This window comes from Delphinus delphis, chromosome 6 (genome assembly GCF_949987515.2).
Source record: "Delphinus delphis chromosome 6, mDelDel1.2, whole genome shotgun sequence".
NCBI lineage: Eukaryota > Metazoa > Chordata > Mammalia > Artiodactyla > Delphinidae > Delphinus > Delphinus delphis.
In genome coordinates, this window is record NC_082688.1 from 112,831,942 (window position 1) to 112,856,142 (window position 24,201).

Here is a 24,201-nt window from a genome sequence, read left to right on the forward strand (position 1 = left end):
TATGTTAAAAGTTACTGAGGGGAAGAGTCACGTGTCTGAGTTTGCTTCGAATGCGCACGAATCTGATGTAAATTAGTATTTTTCACGATCGCACAGTGTATTTGAGGTGCTTGTGCTGAATCTTATTCACTTGAGTAGGCAACAACCAAAGGCTGAACCAAGTAAATAAAAACAAAACGGGTCGGGGAGAGGCTGGGGGCTGCACCATGTGGGTCAAAAGAGCCCCAAGCCACCTGGCGCCCTCTGACTCTGCTTGGAGGCTCTGACCTGGGCAGTGGTTGGTAGCGTCCCCAGTTGTGCGGTGTGTGGAGCGCCCTGCATGGGTGCTGGCTGGTTGGGCGATGCCCACAGCTCAGCGGTGGAGGCTCAGTATTTACACGAGCGGGATTTGGGACTCGAGCCTTTGGAGGTCTGGTTGGCATGCTTTTCTCCTCCGCAGGTGTTCAGTTTGATTCTTTTCCTCCCCCTGCTTTATTCTTCGTGGACAACCCCGTCCCAGACCGAGCTGCATTGGGTTGGATGTTGAAAGGAAAGGACCACTTGTGGCCACCTGGGCGTTCTGCTCGGCCGGCCGTGCAGGGGCTGTGGCCAGGGGGTGTGCAGGCTGTCTCTGCGTGCCGGTGACGTGTCTCCTGGAGCCGCGCCGTCCTCTGAGACGCCGATTGCAGACTGGAGTCGAAGGGCTTTGCCTTCAAGAGGTGATCTGTAGTCACCACCAAGGCTTCTGATGTGACTCAGCGGGAGGAATATGTTTTAGGAAAAAATACAGAGTTCTGACAAGATGCTTTTTGGAAAGTCCAACCAGCTGTTTCAAGTAGAACACTGTAAAATCTATTCAGAGTAAATTGTATTTCACTTGGAAGCAAATGTAGTTCCAAGAATGAGCTCAAGTAAACAGGGAATGGCCTTGCCCAGCGTCTGTGCGGGGCTGTCTTTGGCCTGGGCCCCCTGCAGTCTGCTCTCCCGGCCCGAGCCGTGCAGTGCTGCCCCGTTATCCTCGTGGGACCCGAGCACAGACGGGAAGTTCCGCACAGACGGACGTGATGTAAGGCCGGGCCTGTCCCCTGTGGCCTTGGACCTCGGACTGGCCCGGGGATGCGAATGGTGGCTCTGGATTCGCGTGGTGAGTTAGTTTCCTAGGGCTCCTGTAACAAATCACCACAGACCTAGTGGCTTAAAGCAACACAGATGGATGCTCTTACAGTTTGGTAGGTCCGAGGCCCCGTGAGTCTCCCTGGGCCGACACTGCAGCGGCGGCAAGGCTGGGCGCTCTCCGGATGCTCCCAGAGAGTTTCCTGCCGCTTCCACTGTCTGGAGGCCACGTGGGCCTGGACCGGGACCCTCCTCCACCTTCCCAGCTCGCGACGGGGCAGCCTGTACATCGGCGTCCACAGCGTCAGGGCTCACCCTGAGCACGGCTGCCTCTGACTCCCATCGCAGCCGGGGTGCTTCTGATTCTAAGTACCCTGTGATTACATTCAGCCCGCTCAGTCCAGGATTAAGCACCCCGTCTGAAGGCTCTTAACTGCATCACACTTGCCAAGTGTCTTTGGCCCCATAAAATCACATCTTCTTGGGTTTTAGGGTCCTGGCTTTGGCACTGATCAGCTGCGTGATGTTGACATGAGCGTCACCTTTTTTGTCTTGACGTGCCAGAGATGGGCTAAATAATCTGGCAGGTTCCTTCCAGCCCCAGCACCCTGTGATTCTGTGTCTCAAAACAGGGGTCAGGCTCAGTGTCTCTAAAATTCGTTTAACTCTCAGGGACCCCGTCTGTGAGAACCAAGGTTTTAGCTTTCGCACCTTTACGTAGCCACTGAGTATCTGTCTGGATGTGTGTTCAGCCCATACGTACACACGGAATGCCTTCTATTCAGTCACGCAGCGAACTGTATCCGTGAACTATATGTTTAGGGTTTTTCCTCTGTCTTCCCACCCCTCACCTCCGTGGAAACCAGTCTCCATGTATGTAAGCAACTTGAAAATACAGAGTTATTTTAAAACATTTGAATATTTTTAAAATAGTAGATTACACAGTTAACACAGTTAAAATGTGCCTCATTATAAAATTGTTAGCATGTACAATAGCTTCTATTGGAGTAATCCTCTTAGTGATATGGACATATACAGTGGCTTATGAATGTTCTTTCATGTTTATTTCATAACCTTTCCTTGCATTTACAGATTTATTGTTCGTTAAGATCAGTGTGGAGATCTTTCAGTGCTTGATTTGATGACTCTGTTTCTGTTCTTGCAAATGCTGTCTTTTGTTTTGTTTATATCTCCTCATTTAATTAGAGGATGAAAAATGTCTCCTTGGTCGAAATAGGTGTTTATAAAGATCTGTAGCGTGCAGGCTGAGGAAATCTTTAATGAAAGATCTGTTTTCCAAAAGAATGTGAAATGGGAGGACAAAGAGGTGAGCAAATGCGCCTTATGGGAACACCTGCGTCCACCAGGTGGCTGGTGCAGGGTGACAGAGGACGGCTGACATCCCCTGTCTCACAATAACTAAACGAGAGACGCGCGCTGTACTTAGACGTGGCTTGTTGTCCTTTCCAGTGTACCTGGCTCACACCACTGTGAAGGGTTGGAAAAATGACCAGTGTTCTTTTTTGTGGGCTTGGAGTAGATGTTTGGATGGAAAAGGAGGCGTGTCTTGTTGAAGAATAGTGCTGCGAGGGGCCCAGAGCGCTTTCAGGGCGGGATGCTGACGAGCGGGCAGCCTCCACCTGAGCCCTCACCTGCGTCCTTGCTGCTGACCGGGAGCCGCTGCTGAGAATATCCTTCCTTCCACTCATTCCACGAATGAGTCGTCAGAAAGAAACCTGGATGGAGAATGCTGAGGTGTGCCCCAGAGCCCTGTACCCGCCCATCCTTTGGGGTGGCCAGCATCTGTATCGACGCTCTGAATGGAGGTGCTGAGTGCGTGATGGATCTGTTGCAACACACACTAGCAGGGAGGGCCAGCCAATACGCTACGACAGAAAGATTTTCACCGATGATCGATATGGGCCAAACCAAGCAACTGTTTTTACTAGAACGAACGTAAATTTGTGTATTTCATCGTTTAAAACCACTTGCACAGGTACAGGAAACTACAGAAGACCTGCCTGAACAGCAGACTGAATGAAAAAGACTCAAGGGCTTTGCTGTCAGCAAGTTCAAAATAAGCCACCAGTACCATGGAGATGCTAATCAGGACATTAGTCTGCATGAGTGCGATGCTGGTGACAACCGGGGAGGGACAGTCCTTCCACGACTGACTCAGCGATGGCACGGGGGACCTTGCTGGTTCTGTGTATCCTGGTTTAACGGGAATATTAGGAACATGATCTCTAACACACAAGAATGGTCTAGAAATCATGTTAGAAGGACTTAACTAGGGGAAAACAAGTAGAAAGGGGAGATGACAACAGGAGTAGTTGAGCACTGACAACGTGCGGTGCACACACTCACCCGCACAACAGCCAGCGAGGCAGGAATCACTACTACTCTCGCTGAATGGCTGCAGAAACCAAGGCCGCACCCTGGTGACTGGTGCGGTTCGACCTCAAAGCTCACGCTCACATCAGGACGGAGCTTTTAAAAACTCGACCATTTGATGCAACAGAGCAATATTATTCTTTTTTTTTTTTTTTTTTTTTGCGGTACGCGGGCCTCTCACTGTTGTGGCCTCTCCCGCTGCGGAGCACAGGCTCCGGACGCGCAGGCTCAGCGGCCATGGCTCACGGGCCCAGCCGCTCCGCGGCGTGTGGGATCTTCCCGGACCGGGGCACGAACCCGTGTCCCCTGCATCGGCAGGTGGACCCTCAACCACTGCGCCACCAGGGAAGCCCTAGACTTATTCTTTATAATAAGATATTCCTTATAGTTCCCAGGCCTAAAACTAGAACAACAAAGGGACATCACGATGGGCCAAGCTCACGGGAACTCCACCCTTGTGACCTCATCCAAACCTGTCACCTCCCAAAGGCCCCTCCTCCAGATGCCATCACACTGGGCATGAGGGCTTCAGCACATGAATTTTGAGGAGGATACAAGCGTTTTGTTCACAAAAGCCAGCGTGCACCAAGTGCCCACAGCTTGCCTGGTACGGACACAGGCCTGCCATCCTACCTCGAACAAGACAACGCGCTGTCTTTAGAGCTTACTAGCCGGTAGGTGACTAAGCAGTGCAGCTTGAGGCGTGATGAATGCGGGGCAGGTGGAAGGAGCCAGGGGAGATGGGGGCAGGAGGGCTACCCTGCAGTGCCCTGTGGGAGACCCAGATGGTCTGGGGTGGGCCGGGGGAAGATGCAGGCACTCAGGAGGCGGGGCAGAAGAGCCTGGGAGGTGTCAGGCCGGAGCCAGAGGGAGCTGGGGAGAGCCAGAGAGGTGAGCAGGGCCGGGCGTGGAAAGCGTCCTGGTGGGAAGGAGTTTGTATGTTGTTTTCAGCGGGAGGGAGGGAAACCTCGGGGAGGCCACCAGGCAGGACAGCCTGGGCCGCAGGCTCCAGGGGTTCGGGGGTGGCCGTTAGAGCGAGGGTCGTCTTGGCTCAGGCCGGTGGCCCTGGGAGCGGTGCCGAGCACACCGGCCTGGGATGGAGTCTGAGGGCAGAGCCCCAGGCTTGCTGATGAGTGGGCTGTCGGGGACAGGAGCAGAGGCATCGTGGTGAAGCATCTTTGGGCCCGAGCAGCTCAGGGAGCCCAGGCGGGAAACACTGGTGGGATCAGGTGTTGGAAGCAGGCGGAGAGCAAGGGGTCTCCCTGCAAACCTGGGCGCACCTGTTAGACACTCAGCAGGGAGACGGGAGAGGCGGGCGCCCAGGGAGAGGTTGTGGCTGAGGTCGCGTTGGGGAGACATCAGTGTATAAACCAGCAGGTCTTGGCCATCTACGTGAGAACCATTATGGAGCTTTAAAAGAACCGACACTTCGGACCCAGTCCTGGAGATTTTTATTAAATTGGTTTGGGATGGGACCTTAAGCAACTTTAAAAGAAGGAAAATAACTTTCTACTTGATCCTAATATACGGTCAAGGTTGGTTGGTTAACAGCAGATAATACGTGGTTTTAGAAGGCAACGGGTGAGATCACCTTGGGGTGAACTTAGAAAAGATTGGGCTCGGAGCAGCTGAGGAAGGAGAAGCAGCACAGAAGGCTGGGAAGGAGCCTGACCCGGATTCCCCCGCCCCGTGGGGAGCATCGTTCCTGGACCTGCAGCCCAGCACCGCCTGGGAGCTGCCAGCCCCACGCAGCCAGAGTGACAGCAGCGCTCGGTGACGGCCGAGCCAGGGGGGTGCTCGCTAACGTCTGCAAAGCACCAGGTTTTATTTATTGTGTTATCGGGTATGAGCCCGGGCCCCATTGCTCTGTCTCTGTGTCTGTCTTTCTCTCTCTGTATATATATGCGTGTATACACATACGCATACTCATATATGTGTATATATAAAGTGTACACAGCATATCAGTAACATTCCCACTTTGCCCCCTCGTCATTCAGGCTCTATGTCTCATAATAAATACAGACTTTTTAGTTTGCTGTCCTAAGTTCCTTGATGGGTATAAAAAAGGAGCACATGTATACCGTAAGTCCAATTGTTTAAGGAAAGAAAAGGACCTAAACTGTATCCGCAGCCCTGCTCCTTGCTTCTTTACAAGAACTTGAGTGCACTTATCAGTGTGATTTCACCCTGAGACCCAGGAGAGATTAAAATGAAGTGTGATGCGTGTCCTTGCAGTCAGATCAGTGATGATGGTGGGCTAGGACTGCTCTTACGTGTCCAGAAGGCTTTGTGAGAAAATAATGGCTTTATTTTAAACATAGAGAAATCTCGTCTCTCTGGTGAATCAAGTTTTTGTGACGGTGGTTCTAAGAATTCTTACTCTGTCAGCTTGCTAACCACCGCCCCCCCCCACCCCGACCCCGCTGTTTGAAAGTAGCTTGTCAGTGAGTAGATACCCGGTCGTCAGGAACACAGTTTGATTTCTTAAGTTCACACAAGAAGTAGGTATTTTTGAAGGTGACACGTCAGGTGACCGCCACGTATTTCACCGGTTCAGTAAACTAACCCTTTTTCATTTGAGGGAAGGTATGGATATTTAGGTTTTTATTTTCTCCAAAGCTGACATGTTTAACTCTGCTGCATCTCAGGGTCACCATCAACTAGACACATTCTCGGGGCGAAATCATGCTGATTAGCGCATCAAAGTTCTTGTAAAGAAGTGAGCGTGGTTGTGGACATAATTTAGGTCCCCTCCCCCTTCTTCTAAACTATTGGACTTACTGTATACATTTACTCCTTTCTTGTATTCGTAAAGGAACTTAGCCCAGCAAACCAACAAGTCTGTATTTGTCATGAGATAGAGCCTGAACGACAAGGGGGCAGAGTGGGGACGTTACTGATGCTCTGCTGATACTGCATTGAAGTATGAGAGTCGATTATTTATGCGACTGAATATCCTTACCAGTGAGGGGCGGGCCTGGGGCCGGCAGTGGGGGCGGCTGGGGGTATTTAGGGTTTACATAGCTTTTCTTCTTTTCATTTCCTTTTAAAGGCTACATGTGTTGGTGAAGAAAAATACAGGGGCACACTGCATTCCTTTTTCTTACGCCTTTTATTTTTTTATTCATGGTAGAAAATAGGCAACCACACAGAAGAGTCTAAAATAAAAAATACAAGTGTCTGTCCTTTCATAGCTAGTCCAGCTTCCAAGAGGTAGGTGCATACACTGTTTTCTCTTCTGTGGTGCTTTTTTTTTGGCGATGTGCGGGCCTCTCACCGTTGTGGCCTCTCCCGTTGCAGAGCACAGGCTCTGGATGCGCAGGCTCAGCGGCCATGGCTCACGGACCCAACCGCTCCGCGGCATGTGGGATCTTCCCGGACCGGGGCACGAACCCGTGTCCCCTGCGTCGGCAGGCGGACGCTCAACCACTGCGCCACCAGGGAAGCCCTTCTGTAGTGCTTTTGCTGGTTACCTTTACAACCTCAGATAATGTTTCCGTTTCTCGATTGCTTAGCCTTAGTATCAATTCCAGATACCCAGTGATAAAATTTAGATTTCTTCTTCCACCTCCCACCTCCTCTTCCAGAACTCCTGGTTTTTGTTCAGCATATGACTTCTTGTATTATCAGAGTTTATAACATTCCCTTCTGTAGCTATAATTAATTCTTCTTTGCTGTGTCTGGAGATGGATTACAAAACAACAGCATTTGCGGTATTGCGATTATATAACCATTCATCACGGCCGTGGGTCTGAATCCGTGAGGGAGGACACGTAACCTGTGTCAGGGGTCCTGCCCCACCGCGGTGGGATGGGTCCAGCTCCTGAGTCCGGTGGGTCCTCTTTACATTTGTTTTCCATCTTTGGTCCTACGGGGCTGTCACGTTTCTTGCATCCCATGTCATCTCTTAGGAGTCTTCTGTTGGACGGTGGATCCGAGGGGTCGGATGGGAGGTACCTCTTCCAGTAATTTTTTTTTTTTCATTTCAAATGCACAGGGCATAAACCTTCTGAGATTTTGTGTGTTCAAAGATGTCTCTGTTTTGTCCACACATACAAGTAACAGGTTAGCTCGCTGAGATTTTCTAAATCATGTTCCCTTAGAAGTTTAAAGGCATTGCTCTGCTGTCCTCTTTTATCCAGTACTGCTGCCAGGAAGTCAGACTTTAGTTCTGCCACGATAAACTCTTTTGCCCTGAGTCTTTTAGAATTTTTTCCGTATCTTTGAAGTCCTGAAGTGCTATAAGCTGTGTCTGAGTATGAATCTTTTTCTTTCTTTCTTTTTTTTTTTTTTTTTTTTTTGCGGTACACGGGCCTCTCACTGCTGTGGCCTCTCCGGTTGCGGAGCCCAGGCTCCGGATGCGCAGGCTCAGCGGCCATGGCTCACGGGCCCAGCCGCTCCGCGGCATGTGGGATCTTCCCGGACCGGGGCACGAACCCGTATCCCCTGCATCGGCAGGCAGACTCTCAACCACTGTGCCACCAGGGAAGCCCTGAGTATGAATCTTTGTTACCCTTACTAATCCTGCTCGGTACTTTGTGAAACTGTTGTAGCTGAGATCTTGGGTGTCTTCAGTGCATGAAAAAATTTTTTCCATTCCTGTATTTCTTTCCTGATGCTCCTTCCCCTTATTGCCTGTCTTCCTTCTTTGCGGATACGGGGCTTTGTAGAGCTCCCTTTCATCTCTCCTAGCCCCCCTCCCTTTGTCTGGGGACATAGCCTTGACTCCACAAGGAGGGCCATCATCTTGGCTGTTAGCCCTGCCGTATGCATTTTTCACTCCAGCCAGTGAAACTTTTCTGATATCACTTGCTTTCATTCTTCTCGAAGTTCCTAAAATTTTCTGGTATGCTAATGGATGTTCTCCCTCTTTTTTTAACACTGCTATAGTTTATTTAAAGAAAAACAGCTCTTAGTAAATTCAGTATGACCTTGGTGGGAGGCCAGTAAGGCAACTAAATGCATGTGTTTAGCCACCACTGCACACCACTGATTTACGACGTCTCTTCCTTGCCTGGATCAGGTAAATTAACCACGAGTACAAGCAGGCGCCCGTCTCGCTGCCCTGACCTTTTGTTTGGTTGGTACGTATCGGCAGATACCACCCAGGCTGTCCCACTAACTTCCACCGCAGAGTTCCTGGTTGTAGGACACCCGACGCACGCTGCCGCCTTGGACACAGTGTGCGGGGTGGCGGCAGGTGAGGGAACGTCCTCTTCTCTCTTAGGTTTGTGTGGCAGGTGGGAAGGGGTGCCTGGAGGAGGGAGGGACCTAGTCATTTCAGTAAATATGCTTACTGTGAATAGGGCCCAGTGCTGGACCCTGCAGGTGACTCAGGAAGGCATCAGAGACCATCCCTACCCTCAAGGCGTTTTCAGTCTCTGTACTGTTATCAGTTAAGATCTCAAATGCACATTTTAAAGGTGCAGTAAAGCCAATAGAGAACTATAGGGAAAACCCTGTGGGGTCTGGACGGAGAATATACATCTGTATTAAGGAATAAGGAAGAGGTTGGACAGTGTGGTATTTGAGTTGTGTGTTGCAAGGTGCATAGGCTTCTGACAAGTGGTCTGTGGAAGAGAGCTCCTTAGGTGGAGAGAATGTTGGAAAAAAGTCCCAGGGCTTGGGAAAGAGAGACCATATTAGGGGAACTAGAGGGTCTCTAGTTTGGTTAGAATACTGGATACTTGTTGAGAAGGAGGGTGAGGTATTTGAGATAATCGTTTGGGGTCTCAAGTGCCAAAGAGAGGGGTTTGAACTGAGTTTGCTAGAAAGGGAATTAGAAAAAGGCTGATCAGACAGGTAATCTGATAAAAGCTATTCTTTAAGACAATTAATCTGGTGGATCTCTGTAGGATGGAGTGAAATATAACGGGTTAATTTGGGGCAGCCGATGTGAAGGTGAGACCTGGCCCCGACCTCAAGGGGCTCGCGGCCTGGTGGACGTGAAAACCTGGTTGCTTTGCCCAAAGAAACATTTAGTTAAACAACTTTTGAAAGAGCATATAGATGTATAAAATAGATTGTGTGTGTGTGTGTGTGTATATATATATATATATATATATATATATATATACACACACACACTATATATATATATAGAAGTTAATCACTCTGCTATACAGTAAAAATCAACTATGCGTCAGTAAGATAAATTAGAAAAACATACAAATGTAGTATATTACATTAATAGATTTTTAACTATAATTAATCTGTCGCCATAGCCATCTCTAATGATCAATTTTCTCATCATCTTAAATTATCTATTTTTATGAACGCAGTTAGAATGATCTGTTATGTTTTTATGCCATATATATTAAATGCTTATTACAAGGAGTCTTGCTTAATTTTATATTCACTGCTAGATGTTTAATCATCTAGAAATATAAAAAATTATATATCTATTGATTAATGGTTCATTTCGGTTAAAAATACCTGTAATTCATATCCTACTGTTTAGTTATTCAGAAAAAGAAGAGTTAGATTTGGGCTTGTCAGGAGTGTCTTAGTTAGTAAATCTTTCCCCTTAGGTTTCTCTTATTTCTTATTTTTGGAGATCAATATACTTGAATTGGATTACTGGGGGGGTTTTTTTCTTCTTTTTTTGAGGGAGCGTCAGTAAAATTGCTTGTTTTGGATATTTCTTTTCCTCTTACATAGTCAGGTATTTGGAGAAAGTAGGGAATAAAGGCAGTTACTGTTTTTCAGTAACACTCATTTTACTCACAGAACATCCTCAAGTATTTTTCAAGCATCTTTTTACAACAGACTTAGTCAAAGGTGAAAGAGCTTAGCGGAAAGGGCTGTAAGGTTGTACTTTTAATGCTCTTTGAAAGCCAGAATCCCGAAGCGTATGCGCCTAGGTAGGGTCTGTGTGTTTGCTGTTTAAAGACCTTGACTGCACTCTCTGGGTTCGCAGGGTCAGCCCTCTGTCCTGATAATAGATGATTTCCTAGTGAGAGGGTGTCCGTGCTCTGTGATTACAGCCGTCTTTACGCTGCATCGGCCATCAGAGCGGTCCTTTGGAGAGCAGCGACGGAGACACGCAGGTTACGTGTTGCGGCCCACGGCCGAGCCGCCTCTGCTTTCCTGTGACCTGGACCCTGGGGCGTTGAGGCCCCTGCACTTGGGTCCTGCAGCTCCTTCACATTCCCAGATGTCTTCTTTCCACATGTGTCCTCGGTGTCACCCTCCTGCAGCTCATCTCCCTCCTCATCCCAGAGATTCCGCCCCTAAAAAACAAACAGAGACAGAAACTTCAGGAATAAAAGCAGCCTTTCGAATGACCTGGTGGCTCAGAAGTCATAGAGATCCTAAGTCATCATCTCTTCCGTTGCCTTTGGGCAGAACCCACCTCATGAGAAGGTCGGAGTTTTCAGAGTCTCCAGTGACAGAGGTGTCATAACCCATTGCAATATTTAACGGCCCTCGCTGTCAGGACACTCTTTCATCCCACTTAAATAATGCATGCATCTGTGTTAGCCTGTGTGTTTTCTTCAGTGAATACGGAGCTGACTTACTCTCCCTGCGTGAGACTTTTCCGTTGTATTGGAAGACCGACTGCCCCATGGATACATCTCAGCTTCTGCAGCTCGTCTGTCATAGTATTTTCAAATATTATGTATAGAGAATAGTTGAGGGACTTCCCTGGTGGCGCAGTGGTTAAGAATCCTCCTGCCAATGCAGGGGACACAGGTTCGATCCCTGGTCCGGGAAGATCCCACATGCCGCGTTGCAACTAAGCCCATGTGTCACAACTACTGAGCCTCTGCTCTAGAGCCCGTGAGCCACAACTGCTGAGCCCTGTTGTCACAACTACTGAGCCTGCGCTCTAGAGCCCGTGAGCCACTACTGAGCCCACGCACCTAGAGCCCGTGCTCCACAACAAGAGAAGCCGCCGTAATGAGAAGCCCGCGCACTGCAACGAAGAGTAGCCCCCGCTCGCCGCAACGAGAGAAAGCCCACGCACAGCAACGAAGACCCAACGCAGCCACAAATAAATGAATAAAATAAGTAAATTTATAGGAAAAAAAAAGAAGAATAGTTGAGATGTAGGCAAAATCATCTGTATCTGTCTCTCCCCACCGAGAACCCTGCAGTTGTGTGTTCCTTTTGTTTGTGGGATTCAGGCTGGATCCCTAGTTGATGGGTTCCTAGCCGTCTGGTGAGAGGCCCCCAGTGCTGGTGTGGGATCAGATGACAGTGGACACTTACTTCCGTGCCTTGGTGATGGGTTTCCTTCCCGCTGGGCCCCGATCTCCGTTTCTGAACCGGGTTTCTTGTTTTCCCAGTTGTTGCCATTCTCTTGATGGCCGGGGTGGCTTGTCACTCACTGTGACGCTAGTGTGGTTTTTCCTCCACGTGCGTACATCGCCACGTATCTGGCATGTGTGGTCATCTCTAAGGTCTTCCCTCAGTGCCGCCACTGGTTATTTTTTAAACATTTTAATATTGAGGTAAAATTTACATTATGTGAATTACAGTGTGGAAACCCTTAAGTGTGGAATTACTGAGTTGTAACACATGTCCACGCCTGGATAACCAGCATCCCTGTCAAGTTATATAGAATACATCTGTAATCTCAGGGATTTCCTCATGCCCTGTGAGGATTTATTTCCAGTACATGAGCTTTACCTGTTGTGGAAGTCATGTAGATGTAATTTGTATATGTTTATTCTGATACATGTTTATTCTGATTTCCCACGTGTACACATCAGTACGTTGTTCTTTATTTATCTACTTTAAATAGCTGAGGAGTCCAGTGCCCATCTCCTGCAGATGGACGTTTGGGTTTTCGGTTTGGGGTGTTGTGAATAGTTCCGCAGGGAGCATTTCTGTGTGGCTCTGTATGTGGACATGTCTTCATTTCTTGCATTAACACCCAGCACTGGAATCGTTGGGTTGTGAGTAGGTGCGTTTGTAACTTTATAAGAAGCGGTCGAGCAGTTTTCCGGAGTGGTTGTACCATTTTAGACTCAACCTGTGTGAGTTGTTCATTCTGTGATATTGACAGCATTTTCTGTTGTCAGTCTTTTTCATTTTAATCGCTCTGATGGGTGTGAAATACGATCTCCTTCTAGTTTTATTTTATATTTCCCGGATGACTAAGGATGTTGAGTGCCTGTCTACTTCCTTTTCGACGTGTCTGCTCAAATCTTTTGCCTGTTTTTCAATTGGGTTTGTTGGTTGTTGTTTATTTGCAGTTCTTTATATTTCCGAATTGAGGTCCTTTGTCATGTATATGTATTATAAATATTTCCCCCTATATGTAGCATGCATTTTTATTTTCTGAATTGTCTTTTTTGATGAACAGAATTTTTCGGTTTTGATGAAGTTCAATTTATAAAGTTTTATGGTTAGTTAAGATTTGTGGGGGGAGGTGAGGGAGGTCTGCCTCATCACTAAGGTAGCGTCCTGTGTGTTCTCCTAGAAAACTGATACAGTTTTAGATTTTACATTTGATTCTGGGATCCATCTCAAGTTATTTTTTGTATGTGATGTGAGGTAGGGGTCAAGATGCCTTTTTCCTCCACGGGCTGCTAAGTGTTCCAGATCCATTGTTGAAAAGACTTGCTTTTCCCCAGTTGAATTGCCTTGACACTTTTGTCTAATTGTCCATATATGCGTGGCTCTATTCCAGTGTTGTTTCAGTTCTGAAACTATGAACTGTCTTTCACATTTGATGTCATGTTTAAATTATGTGAGCATCTCTCTCCACTGCATCAATGAAAACATTGGACACAAACATCTAAACCAGGCAGCTGAACTAGAGGTCTCACCTGACCTTCCCGTTTAGTATGAAAACCTGCTCCTACCCCCGCCCTGCTATGTTTCTGGCTCTCCCTACCTCCCTGGGTTTCTGTGAGGGTTGGATGGGGGCTCTGCAGAGCCCATCATGCAGGACTGTTCTTCCCCATGACTCCAGTGGCAGGTGGGAGGTTCAGGCAGGGCTGGGGCACGGGCCTTGCCAGGAATCTAGCTGTCTTCCAAATAGATAGAAAGTTGACTTTTTACCGGGAAGTGTCCCTCATCCTGCCATGAATCCTCAAGATGGCAGCTCAAGTTACTGCAGCAAATTTTCCCAGTGAATTTTCCTGCTCTCTGCAAAATATTACCATAATTATTAAATGTGATGAAACAGAGAAACTGATATTCAGAGCAATGAGCGACATGAATTTCCTGCATTTTAGTTCAGTGACTGTATTCTCAAGAGCTCTCTGCCCTTGGAAACATCCATAAGATTTGTTTTCTTTAATGGTTTGTCTGCCAGTTGTACACTCCCGGTTTAAAGGCCACCCAAGAAAAAGAAGCTGTATATCAGCTGTGTGACTGTTTGCTTGTAACCACCAAAAGAGTCTGTAAGGAAGATACTTGTTTGCTGTGGTGTGCTGCAGACTTCGCTTCACATTTTTCAAATGCCAGCAATTCACTCAGTCCAAAGCCCTCAGCTGCCCTCTTCCAGGGCATATCGCGTTTTTAGCCATGTTTCTAGCACGCGCTGAAGTGGACACCAGTGAGCGGCAGCGGCTCACGCTTCTCCAGGTTCTCCTCGTGCACCTCGGTGTGCCAGGCTCCCCGGCAGCCCCAGGGGACGGGGAGTGACAAGCCTCCTTCCTCCTGCTGTTCCCCTGTATCTACCTCGCACTGTGCCCCAGAGGAGGTGCTAAGAACAGTCCGCAAGGGTGGGTGGGTAGCTGTCCCCAAGCAACACGACGCACGCGTGGAGGCGTGTGGTCCGTGTGTTCACAGCTGGTGAGCCCGACCCACTGTAGAATCGCCTTATTAAGCGGCTTTCCCTTTGGCTGTGGTTTTTCCCACTTTGCCGTCCACACTGCAGCACTCAGCCCGCTAGCGATGACGTTCATTTGTTCATGTATTCGTCCAGCAGGGATGTCATCGCAGGCACTGAGGCGGGTGCTCATGATGAGAGATGGCCATGCAGCTCAGGTGCACAGGTGTTGCGCTCTTGTGGGGACCAGGCTGTGAGCCGAGTGATGGGTGGATGTGAGAACCGTGTGCCCAGGCGCGGGATGAGCAGCCCCTTCTCCAGACGAGGGGCGGGGGGTGTCCTCCCCACGGAGGCCGCACCCGCTCTGGTCCTAAAGCAGGCGTGGCTTCTGCGTCTGGGAAACGGTCTGTCCTGTTGACCTGCACCCTGAACTTGGTCTTATTTACATCTGATTCCAAACAACAGAGGCATCCGTCCCAGACAGAAAACTGTAAGTGGGAGAAACCCGACCTCCTTGTCAACTAAGCACGTGTCCAGGGGCTGGGGGCCCTCCGGGTAGGAAGGTGGGGTTGAGGGGGGCTGCCCTGTGGCCTTCGGTGGAGGGCTGTCTCAGTCCGTTCGGGCCGCTCTCATAAAATACCACAGACCGGGCAGCTTGTAAACAACAGAAATGATTTCTCGCTGTTCCAGCGGCTGGGAAGTCCAGGATCAGGTGTCTGGTGGAGGCCCCCTCCTGGGTCCACAGCTGGTATCTCTCACTGTGTCCTCACAGGGCAAAAGGGATGAGGGATTTCTCTGGGCCTCTTTCATTAGGGCACTGATCCCACTCTCGAGGGCTCCACCCTCTTGACCTAAGCACCCACCTCTACACCATGACCTCTACACCATCGCCTCTACACCGTCACCTTTGGGGGGACGCAGACAGGCAGACAGTAGCCAGGAGGCGTGGCACGTTCGAGGCCGGAGGTGATGAAAGCAGACTGCTTCGCTTGCTGAGGGTGGAAAATATGACGTGAAAGCATCCAAAAGGAGGTCCGTGAAAGTCATGGTGTAGCATGTTAATCTGATTGAAGAGGGTAACCGGGATCATCTTCAGATTCCAGAGACACAGGCGGTGTGGCCAGGCCCACGCTTCCAGAACTGCTCCCGCTGCTGCTGTTGTGGCCCTTTGGTTCTCTTGTCCCCTCTCTAATTCTTAGGGTTTTAATTTTTATTTATTTATTCTTCATTTTTATTTTTTTTTGCAGTACACAGGCCTCTCACTGTTGTGGCCTCTCCCGTTGTGGAGCACAGGCTCCGGATGCGCAGGCTCAGTGGCCATGGCCCACGGGCCCAGCCGCTCCACAGCATGTGGGATCCTCCCAGACCAGGACACCAAGCCGTGTCCCCTGCATCGGCAGGCAGACTCTAAACCACTGCGCCACCAGGGAAGCCCTCTTAGGGTTTTTAATCCCCTAAATACAGGTCTTTCCCTTTGGCCTCCGTCTTCCCTATAGCACTGCCTATGACACTGTGCTCTGGACAGGGCTCTCCTGGACAAGTAGGAGAGGGGACGGGGGGGTGGGCCTGACTGCACCCCACACAGATGTATTTATTGATCCTCAGTATTATGATTCCTGGAGAAACAGTTAGCAGAGTCTCATATCAGTTCTTCTTAAGTTTGGAGAACTCTTCTCTTCACTTTCTCCCCGGATGTTTGAACATAATTACTTGACTCGAACTAACTTTGTTATGTCTCTACATTTAGTTAAGTACTGGTTAAGTCGCCAGTTATGTATCATCATTCGAGTCTGTAGCAGCGAGAGTGCAGTCCAGGGAAATTGGTGAGAAAGCTGCTGCTTCATCTCCTCTCTTTTTACCTTTAGTTTATTTTTCTTTTTCCGTCTCTCTCTCTCTCTCTCTCCCCGACCCTTCCCTACAACGTTAATGCCACTAAAACAAGGCTGGAAAGTGTCCCCAGCTGCTTGCTTGCTCAGGAGATGCTCTGGGAGGAGAGGAGTGTGGGAACGCGGGAGGGGTGTGAGGAAGAGGAAGGGGGAGGGTGGTAGGAGGAGGGGCGGCCGCGTGCCACAGAAGCAGGCAGGCTAGCCTGGGCAGCCCTGTTCCATGGTGGGTGGAGGGGCCAGGTCTGGGCAGAGGAGACGGTTGGAGGCAGGGAAGGGGACACTGGCCCAGCAGAATAAGGACAAACAAAGAATAAACGCGAGTGAAAAAAACATGGTTTTCTTCATTTCTGTCTATACGCAGTGGCTGTCCTCCAAGTGCTGGTAGATACGGTTGAAGTCAGTCTGATGAGAAAATGTTATGTGGCAAATGGAGGTGGAGGCTTAAGAAAGTGATCAGATCAAAATGCCCCGGCAGAGTGCTGTCCACATAGAAATATTAAAGGAAAGAGCAAGTAAAATGATGGGCTTTCGTGGGATTATCGCATTCACAGCCCCTTCTGCTGTTGCCTTGGAAAAATACCTCGTAATATGCATCTTGGATGTTTGTTATATTGAAGTGGAAACATTTCAAGTTCTGATCAAGTCGTATTTGAGTGGTAATCCAACCCAGAGATTCTGAGAACAGCACTTAAGACTTATTCACTATTAAAGAATCAGTATTTTAATGAAATGCTGTTATGTCCAGAGAGATACTTCACTTTGTGGGGGGTAGGGAAAAGCCAACATGTATTTTGTGTACAAGGAACATTTAAACAGTCTTTTCCTAAACCATTTTGCTACCTGTTACTCTGTGTGCAGTGCTTAGTGCTTCCTATCTGGTTATCTCTTTGGGCCTCAGTTCTTTCTGGAAAGTTTTTGAAAGTCAAGTTGCAACCAGCCAGAGTCTATGCCAATTGAAATACAGCTAAACTATTAAATTATACACATTTTATGGCTTTCCGGTGACAAGCATATCTTCTAGATGTTCTTTTTAGTAGGTCTTTGAATCTTTTTTTACTTAATGGAGCAGTAAGAAACGCATGAAGGAATTTGAATTTAGAGAGGCTGTCTTGCATGTGTATCTGGGCGCTGGCATTTAGCGTCTGTAAAATCAATTGGCAGTGAATGTTTTATTTACCTCTTAGGATCTCAGCTAGATCATCAAGCAGCGCTCTGCCAGAGATACTGGAATACAGTCGATGGTACGGAAACGGAGTGGAAAGCAGTGAAGCAGAAGTATTTGCGTGCCGGTCTCATGAGGACTTTAATGCCCTGTAAAATACCTGTGTATGTAATGGGGAAGCAAAAATTATTGGAAAAGTAGAAACGGGCGCACTGGCATAGTACTCTTTTGTACACGAGCGAAATAGTCACTGTTTACCGAAACGTTATCACACCTCAAATTGCCTAAACTGCCCAGATCTTTGCCGAGGCCTGAGTGGCAGCTGCAGGGCGAGGTTGGCCGCAGTGCCGGGCTCTCTGCAGCCTCTTGGCTTCTGAGCCTCCCTTTCATGTGTAGCCAAGTGAAACGTGAGCTCTGCAGATACTGCGGCCTTGGCCGGGCAGCAGCTTGGAAAGGCTGCCGAGGGCCAGGAGGCCAGGGGCCGGGCGAGGCCACGACTCCCAGGACTTTGCAGGGCAGTGACCGAGGGGCTCTGAGGTTCCAGGCACGTTTCCCTGCGAGCCCAGGCCTGGGCTCTCTCAGGCGGTGGTTTTGGCTTCATCCTTCAGACGCTGCGTGAGGAATATGCAGTCTTTATTGCTCTTCAGTCGCTTAACCGTTTCTCCTTCACCTTCCACAATCTGTGTGGCGATCAGTCTTTTAAAAGATCAGTGCACTTCACTGGATTTGAAATCAGGGTGGGGTTCGTTTTATTTCATACAGGAAGCCTTCTTTGGGGAAGTCTGACACAATTGGATTTTCAGCCTCTTGGAATTTAATTGGAAAAGCACAGCAGAGAAGGACAGGGCCGGGTGCCCGGGTGTCCGCTGGTGGGTTAGGTGGCCCTTGACCTTGGGATTGCTTCTCTGTGGCTCCCGGTCACTGGGAGAAACCGATTCACAAATCAGTGTGAGTTGGTGCGTTTCCGGTGGCAGTCAGGGATGTAACCGGGCTGACCGTAACGCACATCACTGTTGCCTGAAGTTTTATTCTTGCTGCTCGTGTGTTAAGAATGTTGGATGATTTTAGGAACACTTAGTAGAATTGCTTTGATGGGAATGTTAGTAAGTCCATCAGGCCGCCGGTGCGTGGAAATGATCTACGGAGAAATACATTCCTTCCCTCCCACACCAGCACATGAGAAAAGAGCCGTCCTGTGGGTCACTGGCGAGCTGACAGGTCTCCCCAGGGAGCAGTCCAAGCGGTCCTGAATGCCGGATCTGGGTCTCGGTGCTGCGTTTGGCTGGCCAAACAGAACTAATCGAGGTGGGGAGAAAACCGAGAGGACAGGCCCTAATGGTGCACAGAGCTCTCCGTCACCGAGCCAGTAATAGGATCTTCAGTTAATTCACACAGCCTTCCAGCTCCCTGCACTGGCCCTGCCAGGGTGAGATACAGCCTCGCACAGAACGCCACCCCCTACTAGACAGGGCGTGTCGGCGCGTCTGTAATTTCTTCTGTTCACCCAGAAGATGAAAACGAACGTGCGCTTCAGAAACGCCCCCCGTGAAGTCCCGACGCCTCCCTAGGAGGAGCAGGCTTTGGGTTGCTGCACAGTGAGTGTGCTCTGGAAATGCCAGTGCTGTGTGAATTCGTGCAAAAGGAGGCGTATACGGCTGCAGAGACGGACGTGTCTTCAGGTGCCCTGAGTCCCTGCTGACCCGCCCTTCCTGCTGGGCGGCGGCAGTGATGCGCGTCTGCCCACCGGCCGCTTGCAGTGGTTCACACGCTTTGCTTCTCTTGGTCCTCATGGCACCCTGAAGGTGAAATTAGGCCCGGAGAGGCTCACCTGCTCAGGATCACACAGCAGGTGAGCAGCTGGGCTGGGATCCCGGCCGCAGGGCTACCAGTCATGTCGCCAGGGCTGTGTTCCGAGCGCCAGTTCGCTCCTCCGGCCGTGTCGCTCAGAGCGCTGTGTACTGCTTGTTTATTTACTGTCATTTCCTCCAGTGTGTCTTAGGAAGTATTGTTGAACTGTGACTACCAGACTTCCAGAAACACACGGTAAAGTAGAGGACGTGGCGAGGCCCTTCTGTGAGAGGGGACGGGACCTACGACCCTTCCCTGAAGCCAGCACGGCAAGACTGCAACCCCGGTTCAAAGGACTGGGCGGGGCTTCCCTGGTGGCGCAGTGGTTGAGAGTCCGCCTGCCGACGCAGGGAACACGGGTTCGTGCCCCGGTCCGGGAAGATCCCACGTGCCGCGGAGCGGCTGGGCCCGTGAGCCGTGGCCGCTGAGCCTGCACGTCCGAAGCCTGTGCTCCGCAATGGGAGAGGCCACAACAGTGAGAGGCCCGCGTATCGCAAAAAAAAAAAAAAAAGCCAAAGCAAGGACCGGGCGGCATCAGCGTCCCGCAGGGGAAACCGAAGGGCGCATTGGAGTAGTCGATGGGGTTCGGTCAGGCCTGGGTGACGGGGGTCGTGTCGTTAGAAGCAGGGTCCGAAGGTCAGAGGGCCTTTGCAGGGTCCAAGGACTTCTGGAAGGCTGGGCTCCGGTGTCCTCCGGAGCAGCTCCTGTTAAGCAAACCCAGCAGGCCACGGGCGAGGCTGGCCAGGCCCCCCGCCCGCGGCAGTCGACAGCAGCAGCCGGCTCTTCCTCTGACGCCAAGCAAGAATACCTCACCAAGCAAAGCTGGGCCAGACGCTGAATCTCTGACTGGAAGCTAAACTAATTATGCAAAACTATGTTAGGAAGTTCTGTTGCCATCAGGGTTTGATCCACTTCTTTGGAGGGGGCGGGGGCAGGGAGAGACTTTAAAATAGCTTAAAAAAAAACTATCGCCATCCCCCTGCCTGCCCGCCCCCTGCCATTCTCTCCCCCCCACCCCCCCATCCCCCCCCCCCCCCCCCCCCCCCGGCCGGACTCGCCCTCCTGGCAGGGTTCTTCCCGCCTGGCGCTGCCTGAAGGACACAGCAGTTGAGACGCTCCAGCCTGTCACCTGGGGCCCCTGTAAGCTGCCTGCCCACCTGTGTGCACTCGCATGCCTGCTCCCTCCTGAGCATCGCGTTCTCCGTCAAGCCGGTCCCTCTGCCCCGCGTGCTCCTTGCCTTTGGGGGTGCTGCCCCCAGCGCCCCTGCGTTTCTCTTTCTTTCTTCTTTTCCGGCTTTCCTGCTGGCTCCTCTTGTCTCCTTGAAGATGTGGCTCGTGTGTCCCTTCCTCCAGGAAGTGTTTCAATTTCCCACCCGCTCCACCCCAAGACCTCTGCCCTCTGCTGCTGTCACAGCTCGGTCCCTGCGTCCCCGGGTCACTCAGTCCCTGCCCTCTGGCCTAACGACTTCTAGAGCCTTGTCCCTTAAGGGGAACGGCTGTGCCTGTCCCTCTTTCAGTCCTCAGCACTCGCACACCACCTGGGAAGAAGGGAAAGCTTGATAAATGTTTTCCGGATGATGAATAAATGAGTAAGTACGGAAAAAGCAGGAGCTCAGGAATCTCCTTCAGTGAATTACTTTGGCTGTTTGACGTGCCGTTTATCCTCTGAATCAGGGGTAGGCAGCCATGACCCGGAGAGGCCAGAAGTCGTCTTAAAGTGACACCTGATGCTCAGGAAGGGCACCTCCAGTGCCACCGGAGAGGGAGTATCGTATCCAGTCCATTTGGTGATTAGATTGCCTGGGGGCACACGCACGTGTTAAAGCCGTCACTTAAAACCATAATGCAGCGTGGTCACATCCAAAACCCCGTCTGTTAGCATCTCAGCCTGACGGTGCTCTCTAGGCAGGAAAGAGCAAAGGGGGAGTGGTCGTATGTAGGTTGTAAAGGCTATGTGTGCATGATCACGGGTTACGACCTCTGAGCGGCCGGCAGCGGTGCCTCACCTCCTCACGGCCGTTCCAGACCCCGGCACAGAGTTGGCCCCAGCTCATCCCTGAGTCCACGAAGGAGAAGGAGCTGCTGCCCACAGTGAATGCCGTGGGAAAAGTTTTCCCCAAAAGCCAAACTCTGATGCTTATCTGTCAAGCTTAAGAGCAGTTAGTAAATGAATGAATTGTTCTGAGTTTTTCCTCCCCTTCTTTTTTTTTTGGTGCTTATCATTTATCCTGCTGAGTAAAGTAGTTAATAGCGGAAATTAAGTTTTTTATGAGTTTTTGAGTTTTACGCCAGGAAGCCAGACACAGCAGCACTTCCATGTACTAAAAACCCCAAATAAGGCAAAAGCCTCACTAAATTAGCCTTAGGAACAGAATGCCAGCTCAGGGGCCGGGGACGGTCTCCTGTTTGTTTTGTTTGCTCTTGGTGACACGTACGTATACAGTTTTTGTTTTTTTTTTGCGGTACGCGGGCCTCTCACTGTTGTGGCCTCTCCCATTGCGGAGCACAGGCTCCGGACGCGCAGGCTCAGTGGCCACGGCTCACGGGCCCAGCTGCTCCGCGGCGCGTGGGATCCTCCCGGACCGGGGCACGAACCCGCGTCCCCTGCATCGGCAGGTGGACTCTCAACCACTGCGCCACCAGGGAAGCCCCGTATACAGCTTTTTAATGTGAGGTTTTCTTTGTAGGGCAAAGTGTGGAGTTGACCTTGACTTAACAACCATGATAATCCAGTTGGATTTTCAGACATGTGGGGACCGTCCTTTCATTAAAACTCTTCTCTTTCCTTTAGGGAATACCTCAGTTACCATGTGCCAAAGCATTATACAACTACGAAGGCAAAGAGCCCGGGGACCTTAAATTCAGCAAAGGTGACATCATCATTTTGCGGCGACAAGTGGATGAAAATTGGTACCACGGGGAGGTCAACGGGGTCCATGGCTTTTTCCCCACCAACTTCGTGCAGATCATCAAACCGTTACCTCAGCCCCCGCCTCAGTGCAAAGCACTTTATGACTTTGAAGTTAAAGACAAGGAAGCCGACAAAGATTGCCTTCCGTTCGCAAAGGTAAAGTGAGAACAGCATTGCCTTCTCTGTACCTGGCTGCATAGACTAGGGCTTCTGTTTCCTTGTGCAAAAACATATGATAGTTTCATGTGAACTATCTCACTGTGCTTCTAAAAATATCTGGAAGCAGGCTTCTCAGAGTCACAAAGACAGTAATTTTGTGCACAGACTGTTCTCTGTGAAAGATAATTTTGGTTGATGTGCTGTGTGGTATCATTTTCGTATTTAGGGCCTAAATGTAATTCTGAGCTACGTTTCGGGGTGTGTGTGCGCCATTCGGGGATTTTAATTCCCTGAATTATGGATAACAAAGTGAAACGTCATTACTTCCTTATTTTATATGAAAATTTCTTTGCTGCAAAGCACACAAGACTATATCTACTGAATTGATAAAATGCTTTGGGATTTTGAGCAGAATGTTGTGTTTTTTTGGTAAAGAAGAACAGTAGGGTGTACACTTAAATGGGTATTCGGTGTATTATCAGAGAAAAAGTGAAAAGAGCCTGAAAATTAATCTGGACCAGGGGTTCAGGGGGCCTGGGTGGGATTTGAGGTTGCAATTTGTGGGTCTAAACAAATTCAGCCCTCAGCCCCTCGGTGGAGGGGCTGGTAGTTTACAGCTGTCTGTTCTGATGGGGGATGCCAAGCTGACTGCTAATTACCGTTCAGTTCATCAGCTTCTTCCATTCACATCCTGAAGACACGTCATGGAACTTTTACTCATGCACTCTTACGACTTGAGTCCCATATTGAAAAGAAAATTAGGTGGCGAGCTTCCTGGGATGAGGTAGAGTAACGTTCATTGTTTCTTCAGGATGACGTTCTGACTGTGATCCGCAGAGTGGACGAAAACTGGGCTGAAGGCATGCTGGCAGACAAAATAGGAATATTTCCAATTTCGTATGTTGAGGTAAGTCCGTCTGTAGAAACGTCAGTTGTGTTCGTGTTCTGCTTAGCAAATCAGTCTTCAGTGTGCAATCTGAGTATTCAGAAATCCTCAGGATCACTTTTCAGTGTGTACCTGCATCGCATCGTTGTTGCACACCTTGAACTGATACAGTGTTACATGTCCATTATGTCTCAATAAAACTAGGGGGAAAAAAAGAAAGACGAAAACCTAATCGATTAATTTAAAAAAAAAGCCCTCATAGCACAAAGCCCCAGGAACGCACCTGTTCTAAATCCTGGGATGGAATTCCTCTACCCTGCCCTACAATTCCTGTGAAACGTTTGAACTCTGAACTTTGTCCCCTGCTAAGGGCATCGGTGTGTCTGTTGAGTGGGACCCTGGGCTGCCTGCCGGCCCCTGTGCTGTCTGCAGCCACTCTTTTCTGTCGGCAGCTGTGTGGTCAGAGGCTGGCGAAGGTCCCGACTAAGGTGAGAGATGCGTGTTTCTGTCTGTTGACGCGTTCTTCCACGTGCCCCACGTCTCAGAGCTGCGACAGTGATTTGCACGGTAGCCTCCAGAAAACGTTAAATAAGCAGTGAACCGCCTTCACCCCATCCCAGCAATAACTAGCCACGCTGCCCCCTTTAACCAGCTTTACTCGGAAAGGCATGGCCAACCCAATTCAGCGAAGTCTTCAGCGAAGGCTTTTTAGGAATATGTGTAAAGTAACATGTATTGTTTTAAAGAATAACACAAATTAAGAATGAACTAGGAAGTTACGTTCTGCCTTATTACATCATATATCATAAACTTTCTTTTTTTTTTTACATCTTTATTGGAGTATAATTGCTTTACAATGGTGTGTTAGTTTCTGCTGTATAACAAAGTGAATCAGTTATACCTATCATAAACTTTCATGTCCTTTAGTCATGAGACTTTCACTTCAAAAACACAATTTGAAGGGATTTTCAAAGAATGAAAGACCAGCCCAAACAACCGTACAAGGTTAGCTGAGGTCACAGAAGGCTTCTGGGAAGAAGCGATTTCTTAGTGATGTCTGTGTCCTGGGTAAATGTGCATGGAAAAGGTGCATTGTTATGGCAGAAAGGACACCCGAGCCGCACAACCAGCAGG

General features: G+C 49.6%; 1 protein-coding gene across 1 annotated transcript in view; it reads left to right on the top strand.

Annotated features, from left to right (window-relative positions):
- SH3RF1 (SH3 domain containing ring finger 1) overlaps positions 1-24,201 on the top strand; it is a 159,641-nt gene that overhangs the window by 83,672 nt on the left and 51,768 nt on the right. The window contains exons 3-4 of the mRNA XM_060015313.1: positions 21,903-22,178; positions 22,993-23,088. Coding sequence (XP_059871296.1) covers positions 21,903-22,178; positions 22,993-23,088 — 372 coding nt within the window. The remainder of the gene's footprint in view (positions 1-21,902; positions 22,179-22,992; positions 23,089-24,201) is intronic.